This window comes from Mytilus trossulus, chromosome 3 (genome assembly GCF_036588685.1).
Source record: "Mytilus trossulus isolate FHL-02 chromosome 3, PNRI_Mtr1.1.1.hap1, whole genome shotgun sequence".
NCBI classification, from domain to species: Eukaryota; Metazoa; Mollusca; class Bivalvia; order Mytilida; family Mytilidae; genus Mytilus; species Mytilus trossulus.
In genome coordinates this window covers 76,813,516-76,827,759 of record NC_086375.1, presented here as the reverse complement: position 1 = coordinate 76,827,759, position 14,244 = coordinate 76,813,516, and the positions used below count along the sequence as shown (strand labels likewise).

Here is a 14,244-nt window from a genome sequence, read left to right as displayed (position 1 = left end):
TAGTTTTGTTGTTTGAATTGTTTTACATTAGTTTTGTCTTTGTCTGACTTTGCAGTATAAATTTTTACTCATTGTTGAAGATCGTATCGTGGACATATAGTTGTTATATTGATCTCTTGTGGAGAGTTGTCTCATTGCCAATCAAACCACATCTTCTTATTTGTATAACCTTGTTATTAAATTCATTGCTCTTAACTGGGGTCAGAAGATTATGTCGTTCAAATGTTCCTTCCGATTATATACCAAAACCCTACCGTTTATTGATTTTTTTCGTGTCAAACTTTGTTCGCGATTTTGCTTTTAAAAGTGAATTTTTCGGTGTGTTCATTATCTTCGTTTCACGGTCTATAACAATGCATTTAAGTTAACAAAAATGTTCATACTGATAAAATAGCGAAATTAAGACACACTCAAAAATTTAACTGATTTATACGGTATTCAGTAATGGCTATCACATACTTTTCGAAATTAAGGTCATATGTCAACTTACCAAATCTGTAAAATTTTAAAAGACTTCTGTGTTAACGAATTTTCTATAATTTTAAATTCTATCAAATTACAAAATGGCAATATTTTGGCCCCATGCAGTGATGGTAGATTGTATACCTATAAAAACACGAGCATATGATAGGTATTTGTTCACAAATAATCAAGATGTCGTGTTTTTTTCTTCAAAAGCTTTACTCAAAATACCAAGAGGTGGCCAGAGTTGAAGATACAGGTGAGCCCTACGTTTAAATTCCAAAGAAGCATGTCCCAGTAAGATGTGACATTCAGAAATGATAAACTGCAATATGTTGAGTATCAAACAAACCAAAAAACGATATTCCAGAATTGACTTGAATTCGGATTGTTTAAAGCAAGGTCTAAGATGTCTCTTACAATATAACTTCGGGTTGATTATGCATTATAAAGAGTAGTGTATTTCTAAACATATTTTATTCTAAAACAATATATCACTGTAAATATACCATAGTAAAATTGGTAATCTGTTCTACATTAATTGTGTAAAATGATTACAATAAATAAATGTCATTTAATAGTCTATTATTAGTCCGTTATTTCGGCTGGAAATTCGGTACAGATCAACAATTTTCCATCATCCGTTTTCACTTCTAAATCTGCAACTAAACGCATCTGAAAAAAATATCAATAAAAATCTTTATTTGACAAAAACAAAACAAGCAAAATCATACTTTCCAACTATAATTAAAATATCAGTATACATATTTGTGTTATCTCAGAAAAAAAAACACATTTTGAATGACATTCTTGACGAATCATTTTTCTTGTCCAATACATTTTTACTTTTGAAGATTTTTAGAACTCAAGCGATCTGTACTGCATGCATAAAAATAACGACCGACTTCATGTGTAAAAGGGTGTACTACTGTTATGTCAATCTCCGTTCGCTTTTTCTTGGAAGCTTGATGTTAAAGTAAAATGTAGTCCTGTACAAATTTTATGATTAAAAAAAATGCACTTATCTTGCTTGATTCTATGCACATTCCTGGAATTGAATTAACAAAAAATACCTCTTGAGTTGTCGAAAGTTAAATATGTATAAAACATGGCGAACGAAAAAACTAAGAATGATGTCTTGTGAAAACTGGGACCTTATTTATTACAATAAAAATGATAGCAGAATTACAAAGTATGTAAATGGTAGCAAATGCGCAACATTGTATTTGTTTTTTCATTGGAACATGTTTTTGACTCTTCTCAGAATTCATTATCTTTGTAACTTCGAAAAATTACAAAAGCTTAAGTGTAGTTAATCTGATTGCAAGTTATATTTTGAAATCCAATCACGTTTAAAACGATTGAAAACAGCATATAAATACAAACTGCATATAACGTCACAGACCTAACGGACACCTTAAGACAAAGCGTGTTACATGACTGTACAATAGAAAAATAGGACTATGGAGAATGTAACCAAATATCGATGTACGTGTTTCTTGTGAATCTAGAGTCCAGCTAATGTTGGTTTTAAGCACCTCTCTTTAGAGAATTCACGAATCTATATACCATTATTATTCTAATAAAATATGCTTGCCCCAGGACAATCCATCAGTGTTTTTGTTTGTTTCTTTGAGAGCCCTATTGATATGCCAATGGTAGGATTTGTATCTTGGATAAATGGCAAAGGCTTATTTCTACCCTACTTTCATTTTGACGAAAATCACCACCCTTACTTTCAACAATATTTTTTCCCCACATGTGTTACTTGTATCAATGTATATGAAAAAAGTAAAATCACAAAAAAAGTAAAATCACAAAAATAATGAACTCCGAGGAAAATTCAAAACGGAAAGTCCCTAATCAAATGACAAAATCAAAGGATAAAACGCATCAAACGAATGGACAACAACTGCAATATTCCTGACTTCGTACAGGCATTTTCGAAAGTAGAAAATGGTGGATTTAACCTGGTTTTAAAGCGCTAAACCTCTCACTTGTACGATAGTGGCATCAATATTAATAATATTGATAATGATGCGTGAACAAAACAAACAGACACAATAGATAACATGTCACAAATAAAGGTAAAAAGTCTAATTCGGTGCAACCGATGGGAACACTTTTAAAAGTACTAAACATTTCAAAGAAAACAGTAGTCAGAATTCTCAGGAAGAAATATCCCATATAGTAACTGGGAACTATATTCCAAGAATAAATGGAATCCGTCTTTGGCTTACAATTGGTTCAGCATTTCGTCTATTGAAGACTCACCACGTGTCGTTCGAATAAATACGGTTGAAGATGTATTGGTCATAAACTATAGTTTTATTATATTTTGTCTGAAGCCAATATTCATTATTTTTGTAAAAATAATTTCCATCATAAATCAGAAGATTGAATATTGCTTGCTTAACATCCAGTTACATATTTCATGCATAGCCAGGACAGTAACGAGGTACATTTAACAAAATACGTTTTTTTTCAAGATCGGAAGAAACAGATGATGGGCGGAAAATTTGAACTGCCACTTACAAAACAACGGCATTTTGAATAGAGGCAGACAAACTGCCTTGTAACATGCGAACGCCAAAGCTAGGCAGGATGTTTTCGAGGACTCGTCAGAAGAAGACTAACATGACCATAGTATTACACCAATTCACCATTTAAAACAACACTAAATATTCTGAAAGAGTCATTCAATTTAACAATAATAGCATTTTGGATTCTAAGAATATAACTGACCTTAGGATACGCTGATTCAACATAAATGGTATCTGTAAAAGTTGTTAGTACTCCTTTTTCAATGGGACATTTTATACTTTTAACGCATGCATCCTTGTGAAGTATGAAAGGCGTTTTAATTGAACCAATATATCCATATATACTTGTAGTGGCACTTTTGATATCTGCATCTGAAAAAAACCCATAATCGATTTGTTATATATTATCGTCCATTTTAATGAAAGAAATTTTGCAAGAAGTACTTGTCATCAATCATTAATCTTTCTAACGAATTTGTACTTTGAACTGAATGACTAAAAAGCAAACAACGTACAAAGAGACATGTGGAACAACTCTGTCAAAATGATCCGAACATAATAGCCAGATTTTTTCATTAAAAAGATTATATCATATTTGAAAATATGTCCATTAAAATGAAAATGACCAAGAATCATACTTTTATTGTTTCAAAAGATTGGGCTATATATCTTATTTGAGGATTATATATATGAAGGTCAACCAGGTACACATTTAAAACAAGGAATAGAAATGCATTTAAGCCAATGGGAGATTTTTTTTTATCGCATTTACTCCTTAAATACTTATTTTAAGTGTATTTATGGTAGAAAAGCTGACTGTCAATTTTAACAAATGCATCATCGTTTTTTTAATCATATTTTGGTGTATATGATAGTACTTTGCGTACATGTGTTACTAGTTAGAGTTTCTATAATGTTTGTACAAATGTAATACAATTTCTTATTTTCCATGATATAAGAAATTGAAAGTACTAATGGCGTGAGTAAAATTTATGGTCAGGTTGTTCTTTTTAAACCAAGCAATGTACTGCTACATTGCCTCGATAGGCTATAGGCCGCTGGACGACGTAGAATTATTCGAGTTGAACAGTTCAACCTACATTCACATTTGTATAATAATTCACTAAACTTATGAAATGAATAATATAATATTTTGACTTACTTGGTGTCAGTTGAACAGTCAGTGTTACATTTGTATTCCTTTTAAAGAGACATGGGCCTTTAGGACAACCAGACACTTCAAAAGTACTTATAACTGCTGCACTTGATCCTTTAAGATAATATTACAATGCACAAGTTAATATACATGACAATAATATACAGATTGAACAGACCCCATAACATTTCAAATTTACTTCATTATTTGTCAACATTCTGATAAGTAAAATGTAGAGTAAGGCGAAATGAATCGAAAGCTTTTCTTAATAAAAAAAACATGTCATAAATCAAAAAAAATATTTGAATGCAACTCGAATGGTATTCAGATCTATCTTAGTGATTATTATTGAACCTATAAAGCAATGTCAAAATTAAAACGAATCTTAAGTATATTGCAAAAATAATGCAATACAAGAGTCAGGAATTAACATACCACAGTCTTTGAATTCAGTACCAACTGCACCAAATATAAATTGTGCTAGTATGGACCATACATGCAGAAACACACGCAAAATCGATGCCATCTTTACAATTTATTACAAGAAAATAGACACAAAATTAATTTATATACATTTCAAGTGTTACACATTAGTCTTTGGACATTCACTAGTCGAATCAAATTACGAGATTACAAGTCCGATACATCGAACCATCAGGCGATATAAATGATAGGTTAAGTTATGTGTCTTTACTTGAAATATTGTTCGTCAAGTACACAGCTACTTTTGCATAGCCTATTAGGTACTAGTTTTGTACTTAAAATCTGTAGTACTTAAAACATTGGTAACTAAATAATATCAACAATGATCACAGTATGCCATGATGTTTGAACATCATAACTTAATGAGATTTGAAATTAACAAACTTCAAAATGCTGAAATTTAACCGTGCTAAATGGTTTTTCAATTGTGAATCATATTTTGGCATAGGTTGCCAAAAAAAAATTAAACACGCATAAAGTCTCCAATAGCGTACAATTTGGGAATTATATACAGATAAAGACACGGTGAGAAGTTGCAGTTATGTTCTGTTACTAATCAAATTATTTTTGTGTCAATAGAAGTTTTAGAGGGGATATTGCGTTTAGGAATTTTCTGATGTCAATTGATGCATGTTGTTTGACGGAGTTCTTTAAGAAAATGATTCATCTTGACCATTTTATCCACGAATGGATTAAAGTTTTACATGAATGGATATTATTTACAATTTACCATCATTCCGTTTATCAAGACGCTAAATAACCAAAACGAAGCAAATGTCTTTTCACTGTCGAATGTTACTGCTAGATATACGTATACAATTCTGATGTCTGAAACTATGCTATCGCCATAGCTCAGTCGGTTGACCGCAGTATCGTCATTTCAGACGTGTAAGGTAATTTCATCGAAAGTATACAATGCTGAAGGCAGTACGAATGCATATAATTGCTAACATCAACTTCATTTGAACTTGGTAAATAGATGTCTCATTGACAATCATACTAAATTTCCTGATTTTCATAATGTAGTGTAATTGATAACAGACTGGATGCATTCTAAACTGATTTTTTTTATTATTTTTTTTATATATAAGTACAAATTATACTCGTTACCATAAAATAACATTGTTTTTAAGTTCATAAACGTAGAGGATAACAAAATAAACACCACATATTTAAAAAAAAAATAGGTTTTCGATCGTCTTTGATGTCTTGATCAAATAAGATAATACAATTGTAAGTTATAGATAAGATATGGTGTGATCAGAAAAAGAAACGAGAAATAATGGCGTGATATGTTATCAAATTTGTGTATTCATATATTCTCAACCCTGTAAAACTTCCAGTTTGTATACGAGTACATTTTTATGAAAGTTCCAGTAGGATATTTTACAGTTACACTTATTCCAATATGAGGTGGGTTTTAGCCGAGGAATGCTATTATGTACGTGTCATATAGTGATCGAACCATTTTTGATCTGGTCCCAGGTGACAATCTTTCGCAATGGCATGGATAACATAGATAAGGTTAGTAGTAATTCCTCTTATCTTTCTTCTTCCTTTCTCGTGTGACCAGTAGACCGTCATGATGTCCCTCAAAAGTGTGGTTGTTATTTTGTGTTTTGTAGTTCTGCAGTTAGTCTCTGCAACAGTCTTCAAAGATTGTGGTAGGTTCATTTTTGTTTGGAACCCTTTTATATCATTTTTGTTTTGTGCAAAGTTAATTCAGCAACACAATCAAGTAAATAAGTTGAATAGCTCAAGCACATTAAGATTGCTTTACTGCTTCTGAATTGAGTAGTTTAGTCGACGTTAGAGGCCAATGTTCAAGAGTAAAACGATAATGCCAGGCTGAATTAAGAGGTATTTTTTTTTATAATCAAATGATTTATTAATTGGTTGATTTTTACAACTGTGACGTCCAGCGACAATGGTTTCGTGAATATTATGGACGATTACAAGTTTTCAACTTAACGACAAATTCATAATGTTGAAAAATGCTGAAGGATCTACCAATTGCTTCAGACCAAAAATTAACTGTTGCATGAACCGGTATATTATATGGCGGCAGAACATTTTCTTTCTTCATCAGGTCATTAAAGGACACAACAAAGTTTATCGAAAGTTTTTTGAACGTGCAGAGAGAGCTCGAGACTCTTTGTGAGACATGTAATGAAACGTCACATTCATTACGGACGTGACTGTATTTATTAATCCTAAAACACATCCTTAGCACATGATTAAACACTCCATAGACTCAAGGTGACCATACTTTTGTCCTCAGGTGAAGCCTTTTATATCTTATCTGAATAGTATCGAAAGATTGGAAACATTGCAAATTTTACAAACTCTTGAAACATTTTAAAATTATTCAAATTATTTCTTTATAAAAAGAAAAAAGAAAAAAACCGGCTTCTAATTATATAGTTCATATCAGCTATATTCTGTACGGCCATGTTCTAATCCATCGAAAAAGTTATGTGATGAATATTCACCTGCTCAATATAGACCCTACTCTACTTTTGAAGGCAATATCCTTTCTGCTTTAGTGAGACTGCCATATTTGAGACCTATTGATTCATGCCACATTGGTCCAAGTAGTTTCCTCTTCTGCTACTATACATATAAGTCTCCTTTGTTAATTTGATAAATATAATCCCTTGTCTGGTGTGGTTCTAAAATATAAGGATTGAAACTAGTGGTCGCGATTTGAATTGCAAAATTTCTTTGAAGCAGACGATTATTATAGAGTATTCCGAAACGAGTAATCTGAAAACAGAAAACATACATTTAAGTTTAAGGAGCTTAGAAGTCACTAAACCTGTATGTTATTTCTGTATTTTAGGAACAAATGCAGGTACCCTTGCAAGTGTAGATGTTTCAGATTGTCCACAGAATACAGTTCCATGTCCGTTTAAGAAGGGATCAAATGTAACATTGGTTGTTAAACTAACACCAAGTAAGTTTTAAAATTTAAGGTATTGCAAAGTTTATAGATATGTTTATAGTTTTATAAATTAATTTTGATTTTATCTCACACGGATAAAGACTTCTTCTAGAACTGAATTGAACTGAATCGATTATTACACCCATATTAGTTGATTCACATACACACTCAGTACATTCTTAAATGTCAACAAAGGCTAACTACAACAACACGGCCGACACTCGGCTAACCGAGAGATAGGTCGGTTAATCTATATTGAGTATGCGGCTATATCGGCGGTGGGTCTGTTAATCGGGTTGGCTAAAGTCTGTTAATCAGGTGTTATCGTGAAAATCAGTGCAAGGTCTGCATGTTTCATTGTGTAACTTTTTAATTATATTTATATCATAAAAACTAATCATGTCTGACAAAATGATTTGGAGTACTGAATCCAGTGGTGTAATTATTTTTTTTCTAGCTTCAATAAACGATCTATAAAATGAAAAGGCGAGTTACTCATCAGTAAATTTATACACATTTTACACACACAAAATGTACACAAAAATGACAAGTTGGTTGAGTTTACTTGCATGCAATCTTTTGAACATCGAAAAAAGACTGGCATTATGTTTGTTTACCATATTAACATCAATATGTGAAAAATCTACACGAAAAACTGTATTTTGGTGACATAAATCAATTTTTAATAAAAATATGGTCTGTTAATGGGTCGGATGTATAAAACTCGGTCTGTTAATTAGTCTGTTAAGAGTTATGAATGACATTACAAGTATAATTTTAATTGTTATATGGGGTGTTATCTGAATCAAGAGATAGGCCCAATATTAGTGGCTAGAATAAATGGAAACAACACATGAACAATGAAACATAAGTTTAGACAATGGAATCTGAAAATTGATAAAAATGATTTTAAAAAGTGTAAAATCAGAGTAATATTAATTTCATCAAAGAATGGTCGCATATATCATGTGGATTCTGTTTCATTGATATGAATGGCAACAATTTGTCATTTACATAGTTAACAAGTACATAAATCAGAGATAAACTTCTTAATGTTTTGATTTTTTTATCAAATGAACTGAAATATGTTTATTATACAAACAAATACAGACAAACCATTCAACATCCACCTTTCTCTACACAACCTTGAAGGTCACTCGATAGAAAAACAAGCACGTTTGCTGACTGCGAGTCGGCTAAATGACTTACGATATCATTGGAATACATCATTACTCGAAAAATAAAATTAATATTATGCATTTATTGTGATTTACAGGAATATAAAATTTTCTTGTTGTTACCCATTAAATCAGCACCCAACAATAATATAAAAAAACTTACTAATGTCTATTTCTTCTTTAGAACCACGGTTTAGAACTTGGTATGAGAATGATGACTCGGTACAAAGGAAAATACATACCGGAAATAAACTCCTCATAGATAACAGGAATGAAATTTGATATTTGCGCCTTATATTTTCGCCAGACACGCGTTTCGGCTACGAAAAACTCATCAGTGACGGTAAAAAAAATGTTTAAAAGGCCAAAAACAAAGTTGAAAAGCATTGAGGAAGTACAACTAATACCGCCGTCACACGCGTGAATTGGGCGTACTAGAAGCGTACCTAAGGCTAAACGTTTATCCGGCGTTCAAGAAACGTATGTTGGCGTATGTTGTATGTGTTTTATGCTGCATAAATATTTCCTCGGGTTGTAGCGTTCATCAAGCGTATTTACTTTCCTTTAGTGGCTAGAGGTATCGGGGGAGGGTTGATATCTCATAAATATGTTAATCCCCTCTGAATTTTGCGCCTGTCCCAAGTCAGGAGACTCTGGCCTTTGTTAGTCTTATATGATTTTTAATTTTATTTTCTTGTGTATAATTCGGAGTTTATTATGACGTCCATTATCACTGTACTAGTATGCATATTTTTTAAAGGGCCAGCTGAAGGACGCCTACGGGTGTGGGAGTTTCTTTCTACATTAAAGACCCATTTGTGGCCTTTTGTCTGTTGCCTGTTCTTTTGTCGGGTTGTTGACGCTTTGACACATTCCCCATTTTCTTTCTCAATTTTACCTTTGTATTTCGACGTACTTCAAACTTATGCAACGCGCTTTGAACGATTGCTAAGCGTTCCTATGGCGTGCAACTAACGTATACCGACTTTGTCAGTTTTCTCTGTACGTTTAGTGCACGCTATAGTCTATCCGTCAATGTGTGCCGCCGGCATAAGGTATTCCAAAAAAATGAAATTTAACCATCTGAATTGCAACACATGACAGATTCATAGATGTTACAGACTTTGAACAGACAAAAAAATAAGGCTGATTGATAACTTGGCGTAAATAATAAATTCATGCGAATTCGAGCGGCCAATCAGTCCATATAACGCTAATTTGAAGTGACACACCCTTTTAATGAAATGCAGATTTTTTTTTTTTTAAATAAAAGTGCTCTTTCTATGAGGATACTGTTGCACCGTATTGTAATTTTTTCGTCATAAGTACATATCATTGTTTTCAATGTGAAAATATAAACTCAAGGTAGTAAGGCTACTAGTATTGTCGTGGCTAAATAACTCTTAACTAACACGATTCAAATTGTCCAACCCATTAACAGACTGTATTCCCCTAATATTCATTAAAATGTGGTATAACTCAATTTATATAACAATTATGAAATATTTATCAATGACAATTGATCTTTTAGAACCAAAGTACTACTTTTTGTCCTTTAAATCATATCTAAAATGGTTTTTGGCCTTTTATCTAAAATATTGGTATGCGTACAAGCATAAAAACCACATACTTGCACGACGCCTTTTCGTTTTACTTAAAATTGCGCAGGCTATGCATTTGTTTTAATGGTGGAAAATGTTCAATGATAGATATCATTTTGTCAGACACTTTTCTTTTTTTGATGTGATTCTCATAATATGCCCAAAAATCTGTATATTTAACAGAGTTTAACATTAAATTGTGAGTTTTACTCTTAACAGACTTTAGCCAACCCGATTAACAGACCCACTGCCGATATAGCCGCATACTCAATATAGATTAACCGACCTATCTCTCGGTTAGCCGAGTGTCCAAATTATTTTAGGAATATCCCATCTGAAAATTTTTTGCAATCTCTAATAGACATCTAAATGCTAATAAATGCTTACATGATCTTACATATACGGCTTAACTTTTTTTTATTTTTTATGATTTCTGTTTTATGATAATATATTATTAAATTAATAAATGAGGAAAATGGTTGTTTGCACATAACGGGAGAATATGGCATGACTGCACAAGATTCCTAATGTAAATCACAGTTCTATCAAATCTATCTGTACGTTGCTCGTTTTGTTTTATTTAAGAAAAAATAGTTCATTTTATAGGTTCGATGTCCTTCACATGTTTTTCCAGTTTTATTTGCTTCTTTCATTGCAAAGTATAATTGGACAAAAATAGTCTACAAAATGCAATACAAATATCTTTAATAATTATAATTGGGGATCCCATTAATTCTGTCGTTTCCAATGAAATGAAAGACATAATGTCACTTCCACACACATTTGATTCAAATTGAGAGTATACCTAGTGAAATTTAGAACGTAACATAAAACCCCTGAAAATCGAAGTGTAATTCATGCCTACAAGTATCTTATAAACCTACTTTTTAATGAAGTACTGCGATGATTTTCTAAAATTACGACAAACTATGTTCGAAATGCGCAAATACTTATTATCCTTTAGACACATGTATCTTGACGTTTAATATAATAGTATACATACACCATTGTATGTTTTTTTGGTTTTATTTTGCAAAAGCAGTATGCACATTTTCGTGGACAACTTGGTTATTCATGAAATGGTATGCCTAAATATTCCCCGGTGTATATGCATACATATGTTTAAATTATCGTTTCAGCCGAAGCCTCAAAAGGAGCCACATTAAATCTTTACGGCATTATTGCTGGAATAAAGACGCCTTTTCAAACAAAGGTAGATGCTTGTAAAGGCGACATTACTTGTCCTATTACTCAGGGACAAGCAACAACATTCACAGCTGTAGTTTATGTTCAACCAGCATATCCAAAGGTAAGGGATGCATTCTTTTAGTAATGACTTGGCCTAGTACATCTGGTCATGGATTGCTATGTAATAAATTAGAGAAGTTGATCAAAAGATGATCAAATGACAGAGGGTGGACAAGGATTTTTTTGAAGTAAAACATTGAGAGAGACAACAAATACCAACTTCAAAATGGCTAAAAATACTTCAGGAATAATTCTTTTTTTTTTCTATCAGAACTTAACAATAATATTAACGATATTGAAGCAAAATCACCTTTGCAGCATAAAAGATATCTTAATTAATTGTGAAGTTTTCCCTCGCTATCATTTTATGAGTCATTCTCTGTAAGCAACACATTTTCTGATATAGAGTTGGAATGAGTACCTCAAAAATTTAATAAAACTTCATACTTGTGACGCTGAGATCAAAAAAGTAAAATGAGCCAAACATGTACAAATTTGAAAAGCATAGAGGACCAAGAATTCCAAAAAGTTGTGCCTAAGTGTAAGGTGATATATGCCTGCGATAAGAAAATCCTTAGTATTTCCAAAAAAAAATCATTCTTTTGTAAACATGAAATTTATAAAATGACCACATAATTGATATTCATGTCAACATCGAATTAAAACCGATGCATTTAAGGGGTTTTTCTTTTGATAGAAACGAAGACTCTGGGACAGTACATTAAAATTGAACATATTTAAGAACATACGGTTAATATCAGTCAGAAAATGCTTGTCTCATTAGATCGGCACTGAAAGTAATGAAAGTTATTTCATAGACCAATTTCATTTAATAAATAAGCCATATTTGCTAGATTATATACTTTTTGTTAGTGAACGGATCATGGTGAATAAGGTGGGATGAATGGACAATCATGAACAAATTCCCCTTCATTATGTGTTTTAACTTCGTGTCCATTTTTGTCGAATGATGTATGACGGATCCCATCAAAAGATTGAACTACTGAGAGATATTGTTCATGTAAAATCATGTGTATTTCATTATGTATTTCTATTAAATGGAAATATTCTGTAATAGTTGATCGAGTTAATATTTAATATTAAACTATCAAATAGCATATGAATAGTTATATATTCTATTTTGTTTCAGCTCCGCCTAGTGGTAGATGTAGAATTGACATCAGATGATGGCAAATTTCTTGTTTGTGTCCAAGTTCCTGCTGAAATAACGGATTAGTCTATCATAATGCATTGCTTGATAAAATATTATTTTCTTACTTATAAACAATATCTCATACGTATTGTTCAAAATTGAATAAAAATTATATATGCCTAGAGTAGAAATAAAACATAAAACGTGTTTTAATTGTTGTGTCCATCGGAAACATATTGTTCAATCCTTTGTTCTAAGATGAATAAAAAATCCCCCAAAAATACTGAACTCCTTGGTAAATTTAACAAGGAAAATATGCTGTACCCATACTTTGACTATTTTATTTATTATGTCTGTTTAGTTCACGCATCATTGTAAATATAACGGAGTTTAACGAGACAAAGTGAGAGGTTTAGCGCTTAAAGAAATGTTTTCAGCCACCATTTTCTACATTTGAAAATGTCTGTACCAATTCAGGAATATGACAGTTCTTGTCCATACGTTTTTGATGTGTTTTGTCATTTGATTTTGCCATGTGGTTATGGATTTTCCGATTGAATTTTCCTCTGATTTCAGTATTTTTGTGATTTTACTTTTTCTATAAAAACAGACAAAATCAAATGTCAGACCCTCTCAATCAGGGGAGCGAATTAATCACAACTGTCATATTCCTGATTTGGTACGTGAAGTTTCTGAAGAAAATAATTGACTAAACCTGATTTCATAGCTAGCTTAATCTCCCAACAACATATCACACTTCTAATTTTTCTAACCAGTCGTAGAAAAATGATGGTACAAGTATGTAAATTAATTTTTTTGAGAAACAAGTATACGCCAAAAACCGAACTAAAAGGCAAATTCAACAAGGAGAAGTCAATTAAAATTGACAAACTAAACAAAGACCATTTAAACCAAGGGAAAGCATGGAAAATTAACTCATCATAGATACCAGGACTAAATTTAGTATATACGCCAAACGCGCGTTTCGTCTACAAAAGACTCATTAGTGACGCTCGATTCCAAAAAAAGTTAAAAAGGCCAAATAAAGTACGAAGTTGAAGAGCATTGAGGACCAAAATTCCTAAAAGTTTTGCCAAATACAGCGAATGTAATCTATGACTGAGGTAGAAAGCCTTAGTATTTCAAATAGTTCAAAATTTTGTAAACAGTAAATTTATAAAAATAACAATATCAATGACAATTCCTGTCAGCATAAAAAGTGCTGTCTACTGGGCTTGTGATACCCTCGAGGAAATAAATCTCCACCAGCAGTGGCATCGACCCAGTGGTTGTAAATTAACTCATCATAGATACCAGGACTAAATTTAGTATATACGCCAGACGCGCGTTTCGTCTACAAAAGACTCATCAGTGACGCTCGATTCCCAAAAAAGTTACAAAGGCCAAATAAAGTACGAAGTTGAAGAGCATTGAGGACCAAAACAACTGTCATATTCCTGAGTGGGTACAGGATTT

At 32.1% G+C, this 14,244-nt stretch overlaps 2 protein-coding genes across 2 annotated transcripts; one reads left to right on the top strand and one right to left on the bottom strand.

Moving 5' to 3' along the window:
• Positions 1 to 929: 929 nt before the first annotated feature.
• Positions 930 to 4,687, bottom strand: LOC134711043 (ecdysteroid-regulated 16 kDa protein-like). The gene is made up of 4 exons (XM_063571472.1): positions 4,597 to 4,687; positions 4,168 to 4,275; positions 3,208 to 3,377; positions 930 to 1,137 (listed from the first exon to the last, which is right to left on the bottom strand). The coding sequence occupies exons 1-4, from the start codon at positions 4,685 to 4,687 to the stop codon at positions 1,051 to 1,053; spliced, it is 456 nt and encodes a 151-aa protein (XP_063427542.1). The 3' UTR covers positions 930 to 1,050.
• Positions 4,688 to 6,139: 1,452 nt separating this feature from the next.
• Positions 6,140 to 12,975, top strand: LOC134709739 (NPC intracellular cholesterol transporter 2-like). Its single transcript, XM_063569887.1, has 4 exons — positions 6,140 to 6,308; positions 7,487 to 7,600; positions 11,507 to 11,676; positions 12,766 to 12,975. Exons 1-4 carry the CDS (start codon positions 6,227 to 6,229, stop codon positions 12,850 to 12,852), a joined length of 453 nt encoding a protein of 150 aa, XP_063425957.1. The 5' UTR covers positions 6,140 to 6,226; the 3' UTR covers positions 12,853 to 12,975.
• The last annotated feature ends 1,269 nt before the right edge of the window (positions 12,976 to 14,244 follow it).